Source organism: Netta rufina (assembly GCF_964035555.1).
Source record: "Netta rufina genome assembly, chromosome: 2".
Lineage (NCBI taxonomy): Eukaryota > Metazoa > Chordata > Aves > Anseriformes > Anatidae > Netta > Netta rufina.
Genome location: NC_140124.1, coordinates 4799950 through 4826661, shown reverse-complemented (window position 1 = coordinate 4826661; position 26712 = coordinate 4799950). Strand labels below are relative to the sequence as shown.

Sequence of the window (26712 nt, the reverse complement as noted above, 5' to 3'; positions counted from 1 at the left end):
TGAGAAGAATTAAACAGTTTCAGAAAGAAGCAGTTAGTCCAGATCCAAAGACAGCTTTCACTTGCGCTCACATGCCAGTTGGCATGAGCATTATCTGCAACACTCAGCACTGCAAACATTTTCCTGGAAGAGCTCTTATGAGTTCTGATTCAAGCACTTAAGTGTTCATGGATGTTCGTTTCCATAATAATTCACCGAAACCCAGACACCCCCTTTGCTTCCTGCACAATATGCTGTAAATCTAAAGTAACTTGATCGCTTTTCTTCTTGCACACGGGCGTACACACACACATGCAATGGGATGCACATGTACATTGCATACCCTGGTACAGGAACACACACAGAGGTTGTCACCCCGTCAGATCCACAGCCATTCTCCTGGCAGTGAACTTCTCCTGCGGATCCAAAAGGCACATCTGAATCACCCCAATGTTATTTTGTTGAAGGGACAAGAGGCACTGAAAGGCCTCACATTATAAAGGAGATGGGTTTGCCTAATGCAGATGTGACTTTATTCATCTTTGCACCCTTGCCAGGAGAAAGCGGTGGTAGAAGCTTTTTTTTTGAAGGTGGGGACATAAGCATGTTTCCAAGACTCCCGAGGTGCACCTGAAAGAAACGAGAAGCTAAACCCTGCTCGTAGTGTTAGTGGCATGACTGACATCAGTACTGCTAGGATGGCAGGGTAATACAAGTCACAGGGGACCTCAGGAGGTCTTCAGTCCAAATCTCTGCTCACAACAGGCTCAGCTACAACCGCAGACCAGATCACTAAGGGATTTATCCATCTGGATGTTGGAGATTTTCAACTAAACGCCCTCACTGGGCAACCTGTCCTGTTGCTTGGCTGTCCCCCTGGGGAAAATCTTTGAGCTTATGTCTCATCTGACCCCTTCTTGTTCCAGTTGTGTCTTTTCTCTTGTCCTCCTGCCCCATGCCACTTAGAAAGGCTGGGATCTGTTGTCTCAGTAATTTCCTTGTAGGTGTCTGCAGGCTGCTGTGAGAGCCCCTCAAGGCTTTCTTCTCCTGAGGATGAACCAGCCCAGCTCCTCTAATATTTCTGTACATGGTTGATTCCAGCCCTGGGCATCTTGGTGTCCCTTGGCTGACCTTGCTCTAGTTTATCAGTGTCTTCTTGTACTGGATGGGGTGGTGGGAAGACTGGGCACAGAATCTAGATGTGGACAAATGAGCACAAAGTATGGACTTCTCTGCAGACATCTGCTTTTAGCTGACTTTCTGCCAGGGTATAAGCCTAGCCTGGGTTCCTCACTGTCCACAAAGATCCCTGGATGCTTTTCCAGCCTGCTGGTCCTCACCTTCAGGTGAGCCATAAAGCCAAGGAATTTCCCTTTGCTCTCCAGGACGTCTGTAAATAATCTCAGTTGCTCTGCTCCCAGGTATCCCAGCTAATCAGCAAATCATTGTCACTTTCACAAGGCAGCATGAAAATCCTTCACAGCCCTTTGGACTGTACAGTACAGATGAGTCAAGAATATCAGCATTGCTACCCATAAAGAGAACTGGGGACTTGTCCTTCCCAGTTTTAATAAGTGAGAACTTGCAGAATCAGAAAAAGTTATTTTTATCTTCTAATTGTTGGCACAAATAAAATAGACTGCCATATTTTTCTTTTTGAACTGTTCCTAGCAGTAGAGAAAGCAGAGAGCCCCTTGTAGCCCTGTTTCTTTAGGTAGTGCAAATCTTAATGGCTTCAGTGCACTTTATATTAATGACTTCAGTGCACTTTACATCACTCATTGCTGGAAGAGAAAGGCAGCACAGACCCTCCTTGGTAACTGGGTCTCCTTACACTCTTTAATAAATAAAGGCTTATCTGCAGGATCCTGGGTTAGCTAATTTGACCATGTCCACTTCTTTGATTTCTCTCTACGGGAAAATCAGAGCAGTGAAGTGTACAAGGCAGACATAGATGCCTATGTACATCTGGAACACTTTAGGGAAGGTGGGACATCTGCACCTGCCATAGAGTTACTTTTATGGACTGACAGCTGGAAGCCAGCTGAGATTCCTGCAACATTTCAAATAAATGGTACTAGAAGCCTTATTTATTTATTTATTTTAAACCCAGTCCTGTGAAAGCATCGCTGTGCTGCTGTATTGTGCTTTGCCCTTCAGAGCTGGGTGCATGCCCACAGCAGTGAGGAAAACTTAGGATGGGTATTAGCTCTTCAGGGTTTTTCTCTTAGCTCTTCACCTGGTTTCACAGCTACCATGGGCTATGCTGAATCATATTTGCGGTGTTGAGTGGGATCTTACTGCACCTAATAAAAGCAAATGAAAGATACAAACAGACAGGTGAACTGAAGGCAGCAATGAAATGATATTGATCAGTTGATGGGCTGGGGGAAAGAGAGCCAGGCTTCAAAGCACTATATCCATGGAGACTACTTTCCCCTCCCTGTTTCTATGGCAGCTTTCATCAGGAGATCTCGATTGCCCTGTGGTCTGCCTAGTTCTTGATGTGGAGGAGAGAAAGACAAAGATAGGAGTTGCCTTTATATTGGGAACCAAAGGGAATATGGAGCATGAAAATGTGGGCCTGACATCAGGTCAGTTAATATCAGCAAGAGTCACTCCAGAGACTTGAAACTTGTGCCCAGAGAAGACTGAAGGTGACCCCCTTGAAAACACAGAGTCCACAGACTGTGCCCCTCAGGCTGTGGCTCTGGCAGAGCCAGAACATGAGCTCTAGGACACACAGACTCCATTCCTCATTGCCTACCAGGAGGGACATCAAATGCTCAAGCAGCCTACAGACCATTCATAGGCTATCCACTGGGCAGCCACGAAGCAGGCAGAAGTGCTTGAGCTAACTGAATATAATGTGAGGAGCTTTGGATCCAGTCTCCGACTGGAAACCCTCAGCCAGGATGAATGTTGTTGAGAGACATGGCAGGAGGCCGCGCATGGCCGTCGTGATGCATGTGATGTTTAAAAGCACTGACACAGCTGTCTCGCAACAGACACTTCAATTTCCCAGCTACCATGAAGTTAGCTTGCATTGCTTTGCAGAAATCAGGGCACTGACAGCGATGAGTGACACGGACAGGCACATTTCCAATCCTACATGTCTCTGCTGCACTGCAATCTATCACGATAGTTGGCACACCACACAGAGAGTGATGTGAAGACTCATCCCTGCTCCTCCTCTTCAGCAGAGATGGTAGGCCTCCCAGACAGCACCTCAAATCTCCCCGCTCTCTCAGTCATCTCATTGAGGAACGTGAATCCAGATGAGATTTAGGATGGGGAATAGTGATGCAATTTTAACTTGTTAATTTAAATTTGCTATGAATTGCCAATCAGCTCAAAGTTAAATGTGATGGAGCTGTTATGACAGGATGCCTCCAAAAGGCTTGAGTTAACATCGGTGCCTCCCAAGAGATTTTTCAGACTTGTGTAGTCCTGAAAACCACAGAGACCAATTTAAATAGTACCAGGATCCGGGAATTCAGATCCAGATTGCTCTCAAGAGTCCTCTAATACTTGTGAAGAAAACTCAGAGCAAGCATGCAAAAATGGAAAGTACAAATCACTCCAGCACTGATATAAATGTTGGGGAATATACTACGCAGCTTGTTTTTTTCCTTCTGCTATGGCAAAGAAGCAGAGTGAGGGGGAGTATAGGGGGACAGGGGTGTAGAGTAACACCATGTGCTGGGAAGGGGCACAACAGTTAATCGTATAAATGTCCTCAGATGTTATCCTGAAGTTGTTCTTCCTGGCTTATTATCACACAGGATTTCTTTCTTTGGTCGTAGATGTAAGAACACTCTCAAATCTACTGGTAGTCAGGGTTCCTTTTCCTTTCCAGAGTAAAGAAAATGATGCTTGGTTTTATTGAAACCAACCCAGAGTAGTGTTTATTATTGAAAATATACAGTATTTTTGAACATCACATAAAAAGCCTAGTAGATACAACTGCTCTAGTTCAAAATGCTGAATAGATAATCTTTGTGCAGCATATAGCACTATCTTCATGACTCAAACACCTTCTTCTTATTATTGATTTTTTTTTACAGTGCTTCCCTTTTATATTTTTTAAACCCAGCAAACATGTTCTGTTGTCCTTCCCCACCCCAATGCTCTTAGCTGAAACCAAACAAAGACTTTCCAAGGGCTACTTACATTCTGTTAAAAGCATGGGGGTAAGAGGATTAAGGATACTTTATAGAGCTATCTAGAGACATTGCTGTCCTTTCAAAACTCTGTGTATGAACAGGGCATGGTTCTTGCAAGGCAAACTGCCCTGTGTTAAGCAGTCCAGTGATGCCCTGGCAGCTACCAGTCTATCAAAGGGTGAAGTGGGGAAGGTAGATAAATTCAGATTCTTCACACCACTTCTCAGATGCTCTTTTTCCTGCTGCCACATGTTCTCAAATGACAGTTCTGTGGAGAAGAATTTTTTTTACAAAGGACCAAGAAAGAGACGGGCTATCTACACACCAAACTGTTGAAATCATTGGGAACCAATATACAGGGTGAGATGGGCAGCATGTTGAAAATAGTCTTTGTTCACCACAATACAGAAGGGAAAAAAGTAAAGAGAAAAAATTGATTGTTCCTGCCACTGTGCTGTTTTAGGCTTCGTGTTGTGAACTTCCACAAGGTGCAGTCAGTTGAACCTCTTTCTTCTTTGAATCTGCTTTGCCACCATCAACTCCAAGAGGCTTTTGCCTGGTTGTCTTAAAGCAGCATTATGAACGTGGGAGATGAGAGTCCACAAAAACGTGATGGGCACCTCATTGCGAAAAAGCGCAGTGCAGAATAAAGGAAGAAAGTCTGAAGAAAAGGGTTTTGGGGAGAGTGAAGAAAGAAGAACCCTGAAGGCCACCAGGTGGTGCGTATATGTGCAGGGTGTATCACACAGCTGCGGTCTGTTTGATGCTATGGAAGCTGATTCGTGTTGGAGATGTGGGGATAGACATGGCACGTGCCACACGTACTCGGAGCGAGTGATGGTCTTGCCAGCGGTGCCATCTTTTCCTGGCAGCAGAGCGGACCTGGTGAGAGAAAAAGGAAAGGACATGAACACTTAGAATATGCAGGTGTCCTCAGTAAAGGGACACTAGGTAGCACTGAGAAAAATGATGATAGCTGGTGAGCATTTGAAACACAGGGCTTGATTCGGCTTCCTACATTTGTGCGTCTAGTTCACTTGATATTCTCTTGGGTACTGTGCTCTGGGAAAGGCATATGTTTCTCATGTCTCATGTCTTATATCTGATGTCTTAAATACCCCAGAGCATTTCAAATGGCAATGAATGTCTAAACTTACACAGCTGAATCAAGCCCTTGAGATGGATGTACCTGATGGTTGTCTTAGAGAGTCCCTATCACAGGCACTGTAGTTGTCTCTGCTTCCTTTGTACTCGACAGAACATCCAGATTATCTAACTAAACCTTGGTGTCTACACCATGGACATACTTGAGCTAATCCCTGTGGGCTCCCTGTACAGGCTTGGAGAGCTATTCTGCAGTCAATGGAAGGTCAGCCTCAAGGAGATGGTTGTAATATGCCAGGTGAGTCTCAAACTCTGAGTATTTTTTGTATGGACCACAGAGGGAGCCCAGGAGCTCTAGCTCAAATCCATATGTATACAAGCAAGAGAAAGACAGGTGATAGGGATCTTAGCCAAAAACATAACTGGAAGGAAGGCTGGAGATTCTCCTAACATAGACTGCAACATCTTCCTGCCAAATCACCGGAAGACAAAACTCAAAGTCAAAACCTGAAATGAACTATTTAGACCAGTTTCTGCGTATTTCAGTTGATCTCCACTTATTGTAGCGACTTAAGAGCAATTCAGTCCCCTAACCCAGGCAGCTAGGTAAGTCTTCAAATTTAGGTGAGATGAATCTGGGTCCAGCTTCTTGGATAGGTAATCATAGACATGACATTTGGAAAGGATGCTGATGTTCTGCTGCCAACCTGAAATCCAGTCAACTTTGAAGGAAGAATATTTTTTGTATCAATCCAACCTCTATATCAAGCCAGGGCCTCCTTTGCCAAAAACACGTTTTGAGAAGATGGGGTTATAAATAGTATAATGTAGACATTAAACCTCATCTACTGACCCACAGTTCTCTTCCTGACCAAGGCAGTATGGTCAAAATGTATAATGCATCTCCTCCTAAAACAGATGTCCAAAATAGATCATATACTAAGATAAATGAAAAATGCATGTTTCTTTTCATTAGTTATAAAGTGAGTCTAGACAACCAGCTCTGTTTAGATGTTTGGATTATAAATTTAGCTAAATTTAGACAATATAGATATCTTACTCTGAATGTTTTCCAATCTTTAATGTACTTATCTTCATTGCATCCCTCAAAATTTAAGGAGAGCTCTTATTGCCGTTTTACCACTGCCAGGCTAAAGCTTGGGTATTAGTAGCAGTGATGTTGCCATAGAGTAGACCTCAACATGGTTCAACTACCATGGCAACCATATGAGGCCTGGCATGGGCTTGCATAGCCTTTGAGAAACCTTACTGACAAAGCTTCTCAGCTCTGAGCACCTGGGTGAGGTAGATCAAAGCCATGCTGGGTGTATTTATAATCAATATTGGAACTACAGGGAGGATGGTATTGAAACAAATCGTCCAAAGCTGCACAGCCACTGCTTTTCTCAGTTTCTTCTAAAGCCTGTATTCAGTCTTCAGGTGTAGTGTGAAGTCTACTCAAAACATGAGGAATGCACACTCACCAGCCCCACCTCAGACCAGCTCCAACATGCTGTCTATATATTATGCTTGAATGAGTTGATGAACTCAAGTAGAAGTCGTATTTCCCACCCAAACCCCACACTGTCAGCATGAAGTGTCTTAGATGAATGGGAATAATGGTTAATACATACAGTGGTCTATAAGCACAGCATGGGAAGGGGGGATCTGCACTCCATGTCTCAGATGATTGCAATTCTCTCATTTCTTGGTGGGTCTTCACAGAGTTAGACCCATAGCTTGTAGCACTGCTTAGAAACTCTGAGCCCTATCATCACAGGAGTTGTAAATGAAGCACACCCTATTTTAGGTTTGTAAGGAACAACTTGGAAAACAGTTTTGCAATTTCCCTCTTTGGTGCCTTGGCAGGGGAATCCTGAAGTTGGAAATATGGCTTTTCTACCAGAATCTTTTTGGCAGGTACAGACTGGGCAAAACAGACCCAAGGATTTCTTTCTTTGGGTACTTTCTTGGTTCTGTGTGATCTGTGCTGCTTGCTCTAACACTTGAGACAATTTTGTTGCACGTGTTTATAGCAAGGTGAGGAGAGCACCACAGCAGGTTTCTTTCTTTTGATTTTGAATTGTCGATTTAATTAAATATAAACTAATGTGGTTCACAGTTAATAGGGGTGGGACAGACCCTAGAAAAATAAAGTCTATCAGGGAACCACTTGCATGGAGAAGCGAAAGAGTGAACACCAAAGAGAAAGAAGGATTTAAGCTGAAAAACAGCACTGCCAGGAGAAGCACTATCATCACAAATGAATTTGAGCTCGGAATGAGAACAATGTGGTTAAACACTTCAGAGGATTTCTGGAAGACCCTCTTATTATGAAGTCGTAGGTACAAACACCCCCACTAGTTTCAAGGTGGAGGCTGGTCAGCCTACAAAGTGAGTTAAATGAGATGTTTATATTAGACAGCCAGAGGCAGGATGGGCTGACTCAGCTCTACGCTACTAAAGTAGAAGCCACCTGCACTGCTCACTTTAACTTGTCTCATACAACAGCCCTCACTGGCTCACTGAACATCTAGGTAAAATATGAGGAACAGTGGAAGGAATATGCATCATGGTGCTGTGCTTCCCTGGCTGTCACTATTTGCAAATCTACCATGGTTCTACCTGGAGTGGCAAAGGGATATTTACTTCTGCTTCTGGATTTAAGGGAACATATAACATACACCCAAGAGAGAATGTAGGTGTCTTGTACGTGCAAGGTTGGATGCGTATCATCTGAAAGCTTGGTACTTAGTCTTGGCCAATTATTTATGCTTTCAGTGTAGTTACTGGAGAAAGAGATGTTCCCCCAAAGGAGGTGGTTTAGGTATGTGGAATTAAATTAAGTACAACTTGCTCCATCGAGTGCAAAACTAGCTTCGCTAAATGTTGGGCACCTAATACAAATGTAATAAGATGTAAAGTGTCAGAGGATAACTAGTATCTTGAAATCATCCCATGAAGAACATGGGACTTATTCTGCAGAGGGACATTGCCTGTTGAATGCTCATTTCTCCCCATATGTCACCAAATATTGAGATTTTGTTAATAAAGTTTTTTCCCCCATTCTGGTGGAGTGGAATTCACCCTTACACAGAGAGCCCGCAACCCACTTAAGTCCTTCATAAAGGTGATTTTTTTCATCTCTGATGCAAAAGTAAAGTTTCTGAGCAACTTGTGTGAGCAGATACTTACTCCGACAGAGAAGCCAGATTAGATTTATCATTTGAGCTTCAAACCAATCAAGTCAAAAAGAGACACCTGGAGATAAAGACGTGAGTCTAAACAAGCAGTTGTCTGAATGGCTTTTATGACATGGTTTGCTTACCAGCTTTGTGTAAAAAGTAGTAACAAAAGTGCTGTTGTCTTGTACAGCTGGAGCCATTCCTAATGGTCTAGCCCCGTGAAAATAGACTCTGCACTTACGAGGATAAGTGCAAAGCATTTTTTTAATGAGAAAATAATTCACTGCAATTAGGATGTGACCAAAGCATAAGCAGGAAAGGTTAAGCTCAAATTTATCTCTTACAGCTGAACTCAGAGACAAAATGCTGGCTTAACTTCAGGTCAGAAAAGAAAAAAAGAAAAATGGCTGTAACTGCTATAATAATATGTTAAAAAAAAAAAAAGCTATTACACAGGGGACGAAGAAGAACAGAAAAAGCAAAATAGCAACTTCAAACCCAGTTGTTAATCATCAGAACAACTACGCCTGTTTGTTAAGCATTTGTAGAGGCAGTACCATGTCTTAGAGTCAGTATTAGCACCTCTATGACCTGAAATTAACAGCATTTGCCAGTAATAGCTCAAAGAAGCATACACACTATCATCAGCAGTTAAAGCTTATCAAACAGCCTTGTAAATACAATTTACAAGCTTCATCCCTGTGTAACTTCAGTTGCTTGACATGATGTGAAGTTTCTCCACGCGGCCGAGCAGACAGCTTGGTTCTCTGCAGTGACCCTTGGTCTGTCTTTTTCATTCACATAGTTGCTCCCTCAGAGTCACCCTTTTCCTCTCTTTGCATTTTGCCCCCTGTGCAAATCACAGTTCCTGAACGTGCGATCAAATTAGATGTAATCATAATCACAGTTCCTGAATGTGTGGTCAAATCAGATTTACCAACAGATTTGTGCCTACAGACTGTGGGCACTTCTCTCAGCAGTCAAGAGAAAGAATTCAGCTGATGGGACAGACAGATGTCAGTGGGTGATAGTTTGTTTATCCCAACTGGATCACCCAACTGAGAAGTTCTCAAACTTTGACATCACATCTGAAAATCACAAAAATTCACATCTGATCAGAGAAAATTATTAAAAGCCTCCCATCAGAAGAACAACAAAAAGAATGGAAGGGATGGAGAGAAGGATGAAAAGATGCAAAGAGGGTTTGCTTTTGATAAAACAGACAGCAACTTCATATTGCTATTCTTTGTGCTGTACACTAGCTGCTGGCTACTTTTTTGCAGAAGAAGAATGAAAAGATGCAAAGAGGGTTTGCTTTTGACAAAATGGACAGCAGCTTCATATAGCTATTATTTGTGCTACACACTAGCTGCTGGCTAATTTCTTGCAGCCATCAATTAGAAATGAGCTGAGGAAGGAGCCTTCAGTGACATTAAAATAAATTTTTGGAAGAAATGTCATGTCTTATTAGCAGACAGAAGATAGCTTGAACCATTTACACAGTGCTTAGAACAAAAAGGTCCATTCACTGGGGGCTTCTTGATGCAATACTGAAATATAAGAGTAGTCACAGAGGTAAAAAGGAAGACTCTGATAATAACAATAGGATTAAAGGAGCCGTCATGGCAATGGAAGCTGAAAGGAAGACTGCTGGGACCCCTCCATACTCTGTCCCCAGAGGATATACCACACATGTAAATGTTAACAAGTGAGGGGCAGAGGGACAACAGGGACTCTGATTACTGAAGAGTCATGCTCAGCAGTCTGTGACTATATAACCTTAATGATTATATAACCTTAACGACCTTAAAACCTTAATTATGTTCTCGTTTTGTTCATATGCTCCTTTTTACTCCCAGAAAACCTGATCTAAAAGCAAATGGAATAAAAGTAGTTCCTATAGTTCTCAATGGGCTTTGCAATAGACCAGTTTTTGCTCTGTGAAAATCAGTTTTAGTAACAAATTCATCAAGTTTCACTTGTCTTTGTGCCATGCTTCAGATCCTGGTGCTGCAGTTGGAGGTCACTGGAGAATCACCCTGGAATTTAAACATCTTTGGTTGCAAATGGTGGTGCAAATTGTGGGAAAGTTGATGAAGATTTATTCAATTATATTGTAAGCTATGGATGAGGAAGAGGGACTTTCAAAAGAGCAGCAAGAGGGAACTGGCTATGAAGACTTTAAATTTCAGGGCACCAGTCTGTCTCATTGGGTTTGATCCTGTAGTGGAATCTGCTTCCAGGAAGCTTCTGAAGCCCTGGCCTCTGCATGTATCCAGCAGAGACACAGCCAGGAATGGCCAAGAGATGCTGGCAACAGTTCCTCCAAAAGAGACAACTGAAATAGGTCAAATGAATTCTACTCTCATTTGGGTGAATCACTGCCTATAAAGGGAGTTGAGAGTGATCAGCTTACCTGCAAATGTGTATGTATCAGATGTCCGACATTAGGGGAATAAATTCCATCCATTATATATTAGAATTTAAAGTAAGGCGATGCTTTACTTAATACCTTGTTTTCCAGAGGAGTAAGGTGTTCCTCAAGAGAGAAAGGTATTTAATCTAAAAGGCATTAACAGTAAATGTTGTGAAAAAGCCTATGGACCAAGCCCAGATCCTTGTAAAGATTAGGTAAGTGTAATCCTGAATGGAAGCAAAGAAACAGAACGGCCTAAGCACAGACCTCACTGGACTGCCAGACTTGAGGATCTGGTGATGAGGAACACTAATGCTCTCAGAGAGATAGGACTAAGTTTTTTTATTGTGTTAAATAACCAAACAACTATACCTATGTCATACCGTACCCTATTGGTAGCTTTTCAAGACTCCCAGTAGAGCCAAATCTTGGACCAGAGATGACCAGTTTACCATCAGACAAAGAAAGGAGCCAAATGTCTCTATAAAGATGCCGTTACCAGTGTTTAATCCTAGTAGGGTAGGGAGTGGATGTAGTATAAAAATTAATCTGCAAAGCTCAAAGGAAATGTGGTAATAAATCCTGTAATCTTCCACCAATGAAGCTCAGGTGGACCTTTTCATCACATTGCTATTTTATGTACCATTATTAAGTTTTTTTTTCTCCCTCCAAATTACCTGGCTTAACTGGTTTGCAACTCTTTTTTCTTTTCTTTTTTTTTCCCCAAGAGTCTTTGGCAGCATTTCAATACATCGCAGTAACAGGCTGATAGTTCTGCAGCACCTGCCAGACTGGGACACTGAAGCCTAATTTCCAAGATTACAACAGTGCAATTTTGTTAATGTATACAACTGTTTCAGAAGATATCACAGTTCTGACTAGTAAAGATTTGTTGCACATTTTGTGCAGGAGACAAATGCTGCTCCCTTTTTCTGGGCCGCAAAGGGACTGGTAAAAAGCAGAACCAACCATTTGAGGGGGAGGCCATAAATGCAATCAGCCCAAGCCAAGACTTTGTGCTTTTGTTGTGGAGTGCTCTGGAGTCACTGCCACAACAGCAGCACTGCAGATGAAAAGGAAAACGGGGTGTGGAAGGATCTTCAGGCCAGTTCCTATCCTTCAGCATGCCTAGATCTTCTCTTTCTTATAGGATGCTACTCTGAAGAGACCTGCTGGACTCACAGGTGATTTTCTGTGAAGGTGACTTTCTACCAGAAAACACCTGGGTGAGGAGATGGGCAGTGGAAGGAGACTGTAGTCCTGTAATGAACCACGACCTGGTGGTCCCAACGGGAAGGTTTGACTTTATATTGACCAGTCATTCCCAGGGGCATTTAACAATAGTACTCACATCCATATTGTTGGGTCCCTTTGCTCAGAAAACAATAATTGTGGAAGACGGAATTAAACTTTAGCCCTCTAGTCCACCCCCATATTCATATTTATTCAGCGATTTGGAGGAACGCTTAATGCGTGTCCTTTGGGTTCAGGATGATTAATGTGAAGTCTGCTTAGATTGATGGGCAGGTGGATGACTAACCATTTAGGTCATGATTCATAGCTGGCTATTATAATGAATAGCCTCCCAAGATGATCAGATCAAAGTAAGCCACTTTGAGCTTAATAGATTTTGAGAGACAGATGGTGCCTGGGTAAAGGGTCAATATACAAAAATTAAACATATTTATCCTTGTCTTGCACCTAGTTGTGAGAATAATTTACAGTGCCATCTAACGAAGTTACGTGTTCTGTTGCTCTCTGGTTATGGTTTCCGTCTAAGTCAGATAATTGCTTTCTATCTTAAATGTGAATTCATAGCTGATTGTTGATATTGACCAGATAATACTAGAATTTGCTTGAGATGAGAATTCATTCTTTGCAAGAGAATTTCAGACACAACCCTTGCTAGCTATGTATGCCCCCCAGGCATGGTTGAAGGACAACCACCTTGTTATGGATATAAGACTCAGGAATTACAGAATAATTACGTTTAGAATGGACCCCAGAAGGTTTCTGGTCCAACACTTTAGAATTATCCAGCCATTTTGAGTACATACAAAGTTAGACATCTCAAAATGCCTCTCAGCCTTTCTTCTAATGCTGATATATCCTCAGTATGATTTTATTTTATTTTATTTTTGCCATTGTGTTTGATCAGGATTGCCCTTATTTCCTTCATTTTGTTTGCTAGAGGTGACTTCTCTCTTTTCCCATTCATCAAGCAGTATCACTTTATAAATTTGGGTCACTCTAACACATCACCACCTTCATTCACAAGCACTCTGTTATTGTACAGCTATGTTATTATCTCCTATTAGGGTTGTTAAGTCTTCCAAAGATCAGAGAACTCTCTCAGGGGTCAACACTGATGGCTATTGGAAATGACATAAAGCACCTAACAACAAGAAGAGGTATTCTCTGGGGGCAGGGATCCTTTCCCTCTTTATCCTCTTGTTTACATCATGCCTTTGCTGAGGTAACAGGACTGGAGACAGGTCTCCCAGTGAAGTTCTCATTCCTCTGAAGGGTTACCAGTGGCCGACCAGAAATATTTTATTTCCTTTTCTAGGGTGCATTGCATCTGAGATCTGACCTCCTTCCTTCCAGACTCCAACCAACAGCAGCTATAAGACCACAGCTAACATAACCATGCAGTTAGATACACTTGGAATATGAAACGCAGTAAGTGCACTTTTTCCCTGTCTTCACTGATCATTTGTTAGGCCTAGTAACAGTGAGTCTCTTTTGGTAATGAAATTATAATGAATATTTATCCTAGATTTCATATCATGCAAATAAAGGAATTTCAAGAATATTCTACATATGCCTAAGGACTATAACCTTCACTGAGCCTTTATTAAGTTTCAGATCTGGCAGTGACCTTGATAGATAATGTTTTCTTCCAACATTCATTTCTCAAGATCATTGTCAGAAAAATCATGTACCATGTGAGATGAATCCCACACCAAGCAACCTTTTAAAAGACAAGCATTTTAATTAAACACATACTATCAAGTGCAGTTGCTGGATGGAATTCATCAGCTTGCACTACAGAGGCTGAAGAGATGATTTATTTTTTTTTATAAATCTATTCTCTCATCCATACTTACATAAAGATGAAATACCATGAAAGCATATCACTGCTTATAGATTATTATGTTACAATCAAACTGATCTAGGTAGAGTAATTCTCATCAACTCAAATATCCTAAAGTTTTCTTTAATGAACTGTAGTAAGAAATAAACTCTCTACCCAGAAGGTGGTGAGGCCCTGTCCCAGGCTGCCCAGAGGAGCTGTGGCTGCCCCATCCCTGGCAGTGCCCAAGGCCAGGCTGGATGGGGCAGCCTGGGCTGCTGGGAGGAGTCCCTGCCCATGGCAGGGGGTGGCACTGGGTGATCTTTAAGGGTCCCTTCTAGCCCAAACAATTCTATGATTCTAGGAAAAAAATATCCAATAGAAGTTCTGTGAAAGTATATTCTGTTCAGCACAGCTCCATGCCAACATATACTCTTGTTCCAAGAGAACTCCATCTTAAACTTTTCATTTGTTAAATCCTATGTTATGTGAAATTAAATTCAATCTTGTGATTTGTGAATTGATGGAGAACTTTTTGAGGAGCATTTTGATTTTTGCAGTCACTGAAAAAAAACCCCACAACCAACATTCATACTTTCAAAGTGTTATGTAACGAAAATGCATACATCTTTTGTCATTGTCATTTTTCATAACATCTGGGATTCTCAAAACATCTTGATCTCAATTTTCTTGGAAGTGCAGAGATGCTTCAGATTAAATGAAATTTGCATATTTTTGCCCTCTAGGTTTAGTAGATGTTCTATGCATCCAACAAGGACAACTTTTTTCCATAAGGTCTCTAGAGCTGCTTAATATGAGTCAAGTGCTAGTGGCCCCTCATGCTCACCCCTGGCACACGCAGTTTGTTCACAACAGCTTCAGAGCTTCAGAGCTTTTCAGAACAAAAAAAAAAAAAAAAAAAAAAAAAAAGACTGTCAGTTCTGTATCTAAACTGCTTCTTCTCCCTTGATTCACTGGAATAGCTTGTGTATAATATTATGTATCAGCTTGGAAAGACATTTATATTCAATACCTGAAGAGCCATATCTCCAGAAAGGGGGCTTGAATGATACACACTCTCTCAACACCTGGCCCATCAGCTTAATTCTCACTGCAGCCAACAAAGCTCCTCCTACATCAGTCTGAAATCTGTTGTGGAATCGAGGGAAATATAATTCCTCTGATCTGGTGCAAAATTGCTCTTAGGAAGAGAAGCAACAAATTTCTGCTCTAAGTCATAAGTCCACATTTGTTTAAATAAAGGGAGGCTACAAGATGTTACACAGCAGAAACTCTTCTCTGCTTCTTTTGCAAACTTAACAGGTAGAACACTGACAAAAAGCAGAAACTTTGATAACTGTCATCTGTGATCCATATTGTGTGAACTCTACTGCCAGCAGTCATGGGCTCTACTACAGACTGTCATTAGGAGTTTACAGGAACCTAGTGGCATCTATCAAATATGAAATGGTGGAGATGCAGCTGAGATCACAGCATTATTTAAATTTTAAATTAATTAATTTTCTATATTTTTTTTTGTTTGTGTCATAATTAAGAGCAGGCTTGGCACTGTGTGGGCTAAATAACCTGCTAAAGACTATTGCATGCATTTAAAGTACCCAAGTCTGGCATAGCTGGAGAACCTGATGTATTTATAAACTTCTGAGACAGCAAATCATCAGCTCATCTATCACACAGACAGGAATACCAGGCTGACTAAAGAGATGATAATTCATCAAGGCTTCAGTGATATTTATAAAGGTTTCAGGCTGTTCTACGAAGAGGAAATTTATGGAAGTTCTGCAATAACTATTCCATATGGACATTTATGCAGATTCACTTCTCAAAATAAAAAAAGTCTTTGTTACACTACAATCTTATCGGATGATGCAATTAACTATTAAATGAGCTAAATCTACTGTGGATTTTACTTACAATGCTGGGAGATTGAGTGGCATTTCCTTCATCACCACTCCTAGCTGAGATGACTCCCTGAAAGCAACTGATGTAGGAGAATGCAAATGATATTTTGGTACTTCTTTTCCAATGTGATCCTGTTCACATGGACTAAGAAATACAGGATTTTTCATAGTAGATATCTGAGGAATGCTTAATGTACTGCAAATCTAACTGAGCAATAAATGAATATAGCTTTCACTGCTTAGATATGGAATTTAATGATAAGGAAAAACACTTCCGCTGTGCTAACAACCAAGGCCCTCACATATGCCTTTTTCTGGCAATGCTGCCTGTACAGGTTACACTTCACAAGGAGGCAAGACACGGCATAATTGCAAGCGTTTGCAGTCTGATGTGGCTTTGGAATGTGATGTGGGAAACATAAGCTGTTTTAGAATACTTTATGAGTGTAGGGAGATCTGGAAAGGATAGGCAGTATCACACGGGAGAGCTTTTACAATGGTTTACTATAAGATATATGTATTTTTTTTCTGGTCAACATCATTAGAAACTCAGAAGAGTCTGAAAAGCCATTGAATTTTCTACTTGTTTCTAAGCTTTGCAGAGCTGCAGCTGGAACAGAGCAGGAAATTTTACCCTTTAAAACCTTTATGATACTTCAAAGACGTGCCCACAATACCATAAGATGAATCCAAAGTCCCTTTTCAAAGAGAAAATGCTGCAATATCTGGGGGACTTAGTTTTATGTTATATCTCAAAGACTTATTTAGGCAGTTTCCATGGTTTAGTCAGTCAAGTTATACATTATGTAAACATATGAGAGCAGGGAAGATTTAGCTCACAACTTTAGCTGTTCGTAGGTGTCTACATATGAGCTAAGTGTCTAGGCAAGCATCAGAATCAGCAGAGAGCTAGTCCATACTGCCAGTAATGTCTAGAGTTGTGCAGGTGAGCAAATAGAGGTGTAAGTTAACCTGATGAGAAGGAGATTGTATTGACTGGCTTGAACTAGTTATACAGAAAGCTACTGCATGGGAAGTGGGTTCATGGCCGTGGACAGAAAACTTCAGACTGCTGTAGTGAAGAAGGAGATGCTTCTTCCACTTCAGGACAGCTGAAAGAATCCAAGAGCAGCCAGAAGAGCGAAAGCCTGGTATGACCTGGCCCTAGTTCAAGTCCACAAAATAGAAGTGCGCTGGGCTAATACAAAGTTCTGACTGTTGATACGTGAGTCTTTTGGTTCCTTCAACTTCATCAGATTGTGCAGCACAATGGCTCACGATAAAAAACAAACAAAAGAAAGAAAAACAAACAAACAAAAAAGAAAAACAAGTGTGATCATAAAACAACTCAGATAGGTAGCAAGGTTTTCAGGTAACTGTTGTCCCAGTTAAGGAGTCAGTACTTTTGGGGGAAGACTTTACCTACTTATTAAGAGGCAGATGGAATGGTCATAATTCATTGGAGGAAGGTTAGAAAGAGAGCCGAGGACACTCTGCTGGCTGTTTATAAAAATAGCATGTGCCTAACCTGGGAAAGCAGTGTTGCTTCTTGTTAACATCACCTCAGAGTTGAGTTAATATGAGGAAGGCATGAAATGAAGAAAAGCAAAAAGCAACAACATTAAAACCAAAGACAACAACAACAACAACAACAAAAAAAAGAAACACCAAAATGCTGGTGCTTCATTGGTTGACGTCTAGAAAGGTGAGGAGACATGCTCATTCCTTTTCATAGTGCCACATAGGGAGCTCACAATGAAACTAAAAGCAGTATATATAAAATATATACTGATTCTGCAGGAATAACTAAGACATTAGATTCATTTCTGCAGAGGCACAAACTTTAACTGGAATAAAATGACATGCATAATGCAGATAAATTAGACACAGGCACTGTAAGCAGGGAAAAAAATAAATCTCTCACACTTTGTGGTGTAAATCAAACACAAAGAGATATTAGTGAGACATTTCTTACATGAGTATCAGTTCCCCAGAACTAATTCAAAAGGAGCACACCAACCCTGTTCCCGATTATTTACAACAGGTATTGATCACTTAGACAGAGATACCCACACAGAAAAACTAACTCACTCAGCTCAGCATGGCAATCCCATTAAAAAAAATGGGTCACCTGTAGCATAACCTTAATGAGAGCCCAGATGAGAAGCACTGCTTATGTATGCCCAGAAATCATATTAAGAATTAATGAGAAACCTCAAAGAAGGTTTTCTTAAAATGTGGGAAAAAAAATACAATCTGAGAATACTCCTCTTCTGCTCTGCCCTCCCAGCTGGAGCTGAATGGGATAAAGTTTTGTGAACACAGAACACCCACAAAGAGGGCTGGGAAATTCAGATGCACATTAACAGAATCTTCTTCAAGAGGAACAGACTGATGGGACTATGACCTCATGTAAAAACATCTCATGCTCTACAATCAGGCACTCAAATAGGTTCCACCTCCCAAGAATTAATCACGCTGACAGCAGAAGACACTACTTACCTCCCCATTCAAGAAGCAGTAAAATACTGACACAAAGAAACCCTGGAAAGAATAGAAAGCAGTCAGTTATTAGGTAAGTATTTTCACAGGAAGAACTGGGGACTGAGCTTTCACCTGGTATCATTCTGAGTATAATCACAACCTTGTTGACATCCATTTCCAGCAACACAATATCTTTACCCTACAATTTCATGACAAGATACCAGGTGTCTTGCAGCTCACTGTTAATATATAAGAGCTAGAATCTAGACAGCTCTTCCACTGATTGAGTGGATTGTCAATTCAGTTGTGCTAAAGCCTTTCTACAGCTTCCAGTTGCCTCCCCAAAATGGCACAGGTCCTGTGTCATGCTTGCCAGTTCTATGCGTATGTCTTGGACACCACAGGGGGGTGTCAAATGGCCTTGGATGCTCTTGTGTTTCATCAGGTTGCTTTCGTTCAACTGAGCTGAAGTGCACTGCGGAATCTATTGACAGCAGTGACTACACCTCTCTAATGATTGCAAAGATTGCAATGACCATAATGGAAATTCAGACGACAACATGATGATGCTTTCATGTTTAAATCTGAGTCCCATCCATTCTGCTTTCAGCAATGGACTGCAATTATTGTCACCATAAAGCAGAGATTCACCATCCCTCCTTTCTTACGTATGTCTTCGTAACACTAACAATAAAATAAGCAGTGCATCATTTTTGGAGACCTTGAGCAATACAATTAATTTCAGGGAATGAAAAATGTGTATTGCTTCCATGGTAAGAGCTAAAGTTCCTTTGCTCATTGATTAAAACCATCATTTTTTCTTTTTCAATTTTCAGTTTCAATTTCTGGTGGGATGCTCTGTGCTTCAAAGCTAAACATGCAATCAGTAATACAGTAATCCAAAGCCCCAAACTTTTGTATTACACAGCCTTAGATTTGGCTTGACAGAACGTGTGTCATGTATTTGCATTGACAAACTGGGTATCAAAACATTTGCCCCTGCAGATATCAAAGGTAAAACATTAATATCAAACACAATTCCACTCCAGACCAGGAGGGGTCTTTAAGCAGAGGTAGAACCATAGAACACACCTAACCAGAAGTAAATGACCAAATATGATACAATTATTTCAGTCACTTTTTTTCTTCTTCTTTTTTTCCCAAATCCGGAAAGCTGGGACACTCACCTTCCACTGCCTTTTACGACTGGCAGAACTCCTATAAAAGGTAGTGGAAAAAGGAAATAGGGCACAAGTGCTCAAAGATTTGTTATGGTCTGATGGCTGAGTATACTCAGAACTGCAGGAGCACTGGGGTGAGAGGCTGGGTAAGATTTAGGACATAGTTAATGTCTTAATCAAGTCAACTCAGCAGGTAGGATTTGTTTCCTTTTGCTTTAGGAACATCTAGTCTAAATCTCAGCTAGCTTTGTGAAGAGAGAGAGGCAGCTTGGAAGCATGATTCACCATCCTCTCTCATGTAGTTTCTGATGGGATGAAACATCATCTGTCCCCTGACTTTAGATGGAGCTTAGATAAAGACCTGTAGCTGTAGACTAAACATAGTGCTGATAAGGGAGGTAAATCCCTCTGGTATACACCTGAGAAGAGTCCTCCACTTCATAAGACATGCTGAATATATCTATTAAGTAAGCAAAAATAACAAAGCTGAGCACTTTTCAAGTATTATTTGTATCATAGACTTTACTGCCATATGCTTCATGGCTGAAAAGCACTGAGGATCCTTTTAGCCAATACCAGATGTAAAATTGCTCTCCTACCTGGAAAGACTGCAGAAAGGAATTGAAATAGATGAAAACAATCTGGGAAATGTCATCTTCACCAGGGTTGACGAAGAAAAGCATATATGTGATGCCTAGCAGAGGCAGAAGAACTAAAGTTGCCTTGACTGCTTTCCTGTGGGGAAAAAAGAGAAAACACAAGTGAGCAGAAGATAAAACTGTGTTACCTGAACCACTGTAGAATGACCCCACCCAAACAGATCACTCCCTAAGTGGAGAGAGGGCACAAGTCTCAGAGCAATTCAGAGGGATGTGAAGTACCTACGTTAGCTGGAGAGGGAACTTAGGTGCCTCCTTGAGATAGTTCAGCGCCTGCCCATCTTGAACAGGGAGTAGCCAAGAAGAAGCAAGGATTTCTTAAGACATGGCTGCTCAGGGCTGTCCAACATGTATTGTCACTGGAGGAAGGAACCACTTCCAGAGCAAAATTCATATGTAAAGTTCTGTCTAGTGTCTAACACAGGTGCTTGGAATTAGGGAGTACAACTGCTCCCTGTAGGTATCTCCATCTCTCAGGGCATGCTTATAGGACATTCTCTAAGGGCAACGGTAAAAGCCTCTGTTTGCACAATGGCCAAATAATTCAAGCATTTGAGCTTGACTCCGTGGCCAAAAGGCTGGAGAGAGTTTAGCAGGGGGGGCTGGGAAAGAATGTCAGCCTCCACTTCGAGTTGTGAAACCACAGGTGGGTTTGTGAAATAAGTTTCTGACCAGTGCCTGACCACTCGAAGTAAAGTATTCTGGGAAAGCCTTTGCCTTTGAATCCTGCTGTTTGTCCCCATACCCTGAACTCCAGGAGAGAGGTAGAAACCTTTTTTACATCCTTCTGCTTCTGCCTCTTCTTCCTCTGGAGAGTTTCTGTCCTATCTCCAGGGCTTGCATTAGGCTGAAGGTTTTGAGATTCTTTGCAGGAGTGATTTGTTACACCTCAGGATGATAAGGTGGTAAATCCTGCACTGGGGTAGGACTGCTGTGCCTGTGAGACCTTCCCTGTGCCCACCTTTTGATTCTGTCTGGAGTGTAAATGCTCACGCTCCCTGCAACATCTGTATCCCCAATGCAACGGTTTAGGGCTGTCTTACAAATAATAAACAAGCAGATGGTGCACAATGAAACATTAGTTGTTATTGACAGAATTATCAGGGGCTAATCTTTATTATTGGGGCTGTAATAGTGTCTTGAGATGCCAGAAGCAAAACAACACCTCATTGTGCTAGGTACTTTACAAAGACGTAAGACTGCAATTTTGCTAAGTCTCTATAAATTTCTATAATAAGGCTGCAAAAGGTGGATAAAGGCAGGTAGGTGGGTAGGCACAAAAGCACTGTCAGTGTCAGGAGACAGCGACAGTTTTAACAAACTGGCTGCCACATTATTTAATACTTGCTTAACAAATGTTTGGAGTACTCGGCTTTAGAGCAGCAAGCCTTGCCCCAGGCTTTCCTGGAATCGTAAGGGTTTCTATTTAGGCTGTGAAAAAAAAAAAAAAAAAAAAAAAAAGGAAGATTCCCTCACAGAGCTTGTAGTGAGGATAAGATCATCATCATCTGTTCAAGGAGGAAGGCAGTTACTTTAGATTGCCTCAAAATCTAATATCTCTAATCCCCGCCAACTGCAGCAGGGAGTAAAATATAATGAGATTTGAATTGTTGGTTGCTTTTTTTTTTTTTTTCATGCTAGTTTTAGTTTTATAGCATGAGGTTTGAGCATGAAAAGGGGTAATTTTTTCCTCTTAATTTCTTATGAATTGTGCAAAGAAGAATCTGAACAAGAAAAACAGACTATTGCATTAACTTCACATTTGTCTCCAAGCCACAGACAGGAGTGAAAGGAAGGAACCAGGTAAAACAACAAACCCCCATTACTGCAGGAAAACTGCCTCCAAAGTCAAGAGCAGGATGATTGAGGACATCAGGATTCGAACCTCAGCTTAATACACTGAGATTTTATCTAGAAATGATTTAGAGGATTGTGGCCAATATCACCCCACAAAAACAGAGCTATTTCTCAGAGCAAGGACATGTCTGTCCATAAATGCTCCAAAACACTGGCTCATGTTGCAGGAGACTGCAAATAGTAAGACAGAAAAGACACTCGGCATCTCCTGATCTCTACGAATTATTTTTTTCAGGACCGTTTGGGTCTGATATAAGTCCACAAGGCTGACAGAAGTCCACCTTCCTTCTGCTGCCCTGGGCTAAACATTCCTGACTTTTTCTTTCTACCACACTTGTGTTTGTGAGGTTGTACGGTCACCCAGCTCGGGGAACTGATCTGCCTCATAAATAAAATATAAGAACATACGTATATATAAACAAAAATGTATTTAATAAAAAATAAGTAAATAAAATAAATACATAAAAAGGCACCTCATAAATAGGTAATAATGTGTTGAGGATTAGTTAGCGTGGGTGCAACCCACTGAATGGTTATGCTAATGCTGGTGGCAGCTGAAGAGGCATGAACACCCTTTTTTCCCATAACCTACAGTTTACAAATACCATTAAACTCTACTTTAAATGCCTGTATGTGCACAGTAATCATCAGTAATAATACTGCTATTGATTACAGATGTGGTATGAGTGCTTTGGCCCAGGCTCTGTTCTTTAACTTCTGACTCTGGTAGGATCTTATTATGAACATGGATCTTAATATGCACATACACAAGTTATTGGGAAGTCTTGGTATTGCTCTGCATCTACAAAGCTAGAAAATGAGACAAAGAAGCACTGATGCATCATATTAGCTTAATGGATGGTCTATTCCTCAGTGAGAGGAGTTAGGACATATTTGTATCATATAATGCTTATGCTTGTACACATACAGAAATTGATAAAGTTTCTGTCCTCACTGACAGTTTGGATTTCACTGGAAAGGGGAAATTTCACACGTTCATTAAGATAAATGTAAACCTGATGGAGCTGGGGCCCTGGCAGTGCACAGCTGTCTCTGTACCTGTACGCCTTGGCGGTTTCCATTGTTTGGATATCGAAATGGAGTGGACAGAGAGAACACAGGCACACTTTAAAGAGAGCCTGCAAAAATAAATACTGTGGAGCTAACTATAGGAGCTCAAGTGGAAAGAAGGACACCCTCTAAATCACAGTGGCATCTGGAAAGACAAAGACGGGACAAGGACAGGACAGGCAAGGCAGTTCTTTGCAAATACCACAAACAGCAAGAAGCACCAGCTGACTTACCTGTACTGTATTGTCTCTGAAGTGGTTGAAGCTCTCAGCTTTGTCATTAAAATCCTAACTATGTTAAATAGGAATACAAAATTTATCTGGAAAAGAAGGAAGAGAGAGGAAAAAATAAGACCTGTGAGTCAAAGAGTGGCTTAAAGGATGAGATACACCTTAAAAGATACATTTTGCAATTCCAATCTGATCAAAAACAGCCTCTCAGCTTTATCACTGATTGCAGCAGACTCAGAAGTTTACCAGAAATACCAGATTATGCAAGCAAATATCCAACAGCTACTAATCCTTTCAAAACAGGAATTAAAATGTAGAATGAAACTAACGGTCCCAGCAAGTAGCCTTATTTTTACACCCTTTTACTCCTTTTTTGGGTGCCACAAGGAGCTAAGGGTGGGATTTGTTTGGATCTTTGCTTCTGGCTCTGTCTTGGCTCACCCAAGGCTCGCTGTGTAGAGTATTGGCAGCTCTGTGCTGTGCTGACACAGAATGCATCCGAAACCATCCTTAGATTAGGTGGGGCTCGCAAGACCCCTGGTGCAAGACTGCATTGCAGAGATCTGAATGTAACCAAGTCACACTGGACTCCCTTCAGATTCAGTGGAGTCCACTCATTGCACACTACAAGAGACATTTGAAATAGAGCAGTTAAATCATTCCTGAAAAATGATTTTTTTTTTTTTCACTGTCATTGAAGCTGAAATGACAGATTTACCACTTCTATTTTTAATCTGCTGAGCCGGGTAATTATTATTTCTGTTACCATCTCAATGCTGAGAATTGAGATTTGCTCTAATTGCTGTTGTTGCATATGCTAGAGAGTTTCTCAGACAAGTTTCCTCTCAGTGTAAACAGGAAAGAAAAAGAAAAAAAAATCTGAAAAGAAGATTGTGACTTGTATACTGTGATCAGCAGAGGGATTTGGCACCTAGGAGCAAGTTCTGTGTTGCTTTCACTACAAAGTAGCGTAGCTTGCAACACATGGAACTATCTCAAGATTGTTGACGATGTCAGAACTGCCGAACTGTTATCTCAAGACTGCTGAGGTCACAACCTAAGCTTGTGAGAAGACATTTATCAACACATTTATCTCTCATTTCCAGGGTCCCAGGGCTCCTGGCATTTTGTGGTCCGTGAATGGAAGAACTCTGTGACTGCCTTCCAGCTGAACACTGCAGCAGAGCTGCTAACACAAAGGTGTTCTAGAAATATGCTCTTTTTTTTTCCCCCAATGAAATGTGGTGTGTTTTGATGATTACGGTATCTTGGCATCCATCACATCATTCCCTGTGGTTATTGTAATGTTATTTATAACAAATGGTGCAATAAGCACTCGAATAGACACTGGGAGACTGGCAGTGTTGGGAATCTTGTACATTAAATGCTTATTACGTGAGATACCAAAATGCTTCTCTAAGAGTTATGTGACATTTTTCTTAGCAGAGCAGGGCCATGGGGAACCTAAGAAATAAATAAAACAGTGTATGCAGCTTGTATACTTGCTCTTGCTGGAATTGTCTTTGTTGTATTGAAGAGCATGAAGTCAAACGGTTCTCGCTTTATTCATCAGAGACAACTGCTTCAAACCACTGGTTTGACGTGAATCTTAAACTCTTCACATTAGCAACTGCACCATTCCCCGGGAACACAAAGGGAATTGTTTGGAGAGAACCTACTGAAGGGCAGGTAGGCGGGGGTGTCCTTCACCCACAGAAAGAAAACATTTGCCTCTGAAATTAAACCACCAAATCTTGACGTTCTTTGTCAGCTCAGAGTCAGGTTTGGGTTACTTCCATCAAGGATTCCAAAAAGGCACCGATCCAAAACTTGCTGCTTTTGCAATCGCAATGGAAGGTGCCAGATGGAATTAGAGACTATTAGGCAAGGGCAAGTTCCAAATATAAGCAGGACTAATCACATGGGATTAACATGATGAACTGGACTGGAGAAAGCATTTCAAGTTTTGGGAGTTCTAGTTTGATGTGACAGCAGAGAACTGGAAATTCAAATTGCCACAGGCTGCATCAGAAAAAAACAGGGATTTTTATCTTCTTCAAAATTAAATTGCAGAAGTGATTCATCAGTCCAGAAGGAGAATTGCTAGCTGTAAAGTTTGGGAGTTACTTCAGTAGAGATATTCTTATTCTATATAAATGAATTTGCTATTCTCACTCTTTTCCATGAGCTCCCCCATCCAAGGGCTGCTGAGAGAAAACGACAACATACACAAAGGATCTATTAGTACTTCTCACCTAGATTTTCATGTTTATTTGCACACACTGATCCCTGGTGACAGTTGGCTTGTTTATCTGGTTGGCAGCATTAATTCTGACTGCCTCAGTTGATGCTTGCTGTGTGCTAGGTGCCACCAAGAGCTGAGCATCCCAGTGGAGGCCACATGAGGGAGAGAACTCAGCTACCCAAGACCATAGCACTGACCAAGGTTCTTGCAGAGCTAGGGACTACAGGTGGCACTGATAGCTGTGACAGAGCTGATAAGTGACCTAATCTGTCTGTAACAGCAAAAGGCAGATGTGTTAGTGCTTACTTCTAATGGGCTGCCCAGGTGTCAGAGGAAAGCCTGGTAGGGACTTTATACCCATAACATTTACTGGGAGAGAGGAACACTGAGGCCAAGACAGGGGCATTGGTAACTCAACCTGAATTCTCTTCCCGGTTCTGGCCTGGAATATACTGCGTATCCTTAGTCACTTGGGATGAAGAATTTAAGCTTGAGGGTCTGAAGACAAACTAAAATCTGTCTGCAGATATACTCAGTAAGCTAAAAGTCTGCGTTTCAGAGTGACTGTCACCCTGAATGTTTGTGGTCGTGTACTTGTCAGCAAGGTATGTGATTTGCAAACATCTCATTGTCATACTAATGTTGTCTTTCCTTCTTTTTCCCCTGAATTTTCCTTTGCTATAGAAACTTTCAAATGAGGGAAAGGATGGCCTCATGACTGCAATAAAAGTGCCTTGTAGATAGCCCTAAGCTAGTTACCAACAGCTCCTTTAATAAACAGCAGAGACAAATAGCTACTTCAACAATAGAGTTCCTGCTGTCTATTTGGGACGTTTACTTTGGTATGAGATGTCTCTCCCTCTGTTGAAGCTCCTCTTCATGGGACTTGCACAGACAAACTTGTCGGGAGTGTATATATTACAGGGCTGTATTACAGGGCTACATTTAGTTGCCTAAAAACAGGCACTGAAGGCCATTTTGGTGTCATGCTGTATCCTACTACTTCAGAAGGGGAAGGACTTTCTAGAGGATCTATATCTTCCCTGCCAGACTCACATGAGGCTGACAGAGCATCTCAAAAGGTACTAAGTGCCTATATTTAGGTAAAGGGATCTCTCCTCTGAGTTAGGTGAGATA

At 41.3% G+C, this 26712-nt stretch overlaps 1 protein-coding gene across 3 annotated transcripts in view; it reads right to left on the bottom strand.

The window, feature by feature from the left end:
- Positions 1-4388: 4388 nt before the first annotated feature.
- The window catches only part of CRHR2 (corticotropin releasing hormone receptor 2), a gene marked incomplete at its 5' end in the record, with an annotated part of 157536 nt that continues 135212 nt past the window's right edge, over positions 4389-26712 (bottom strand). For all 3 annotated transcript variants that reach the window (XM_084282309.1, XM_084282310.1, XM_084282311.1), the window contains 4 exons: positions 4389-5027; positions 18351-18392; positions 20113-20248; positions 23334-23419. In XM_084282309.1, coding sequence (XP_084138435.1) covers positions 4887-5027; positions 18351-18392; positions 20113-20248; positions 23334-23419 — 405 coding nt within the window. In that variant the 3' untranslated portion in view covers positions 4389-4886. The remainder of the gene's footprint in view (positions 5028-18350; positions 18393-20112; positions 20249-23333; positions 23420-26712) is intronic.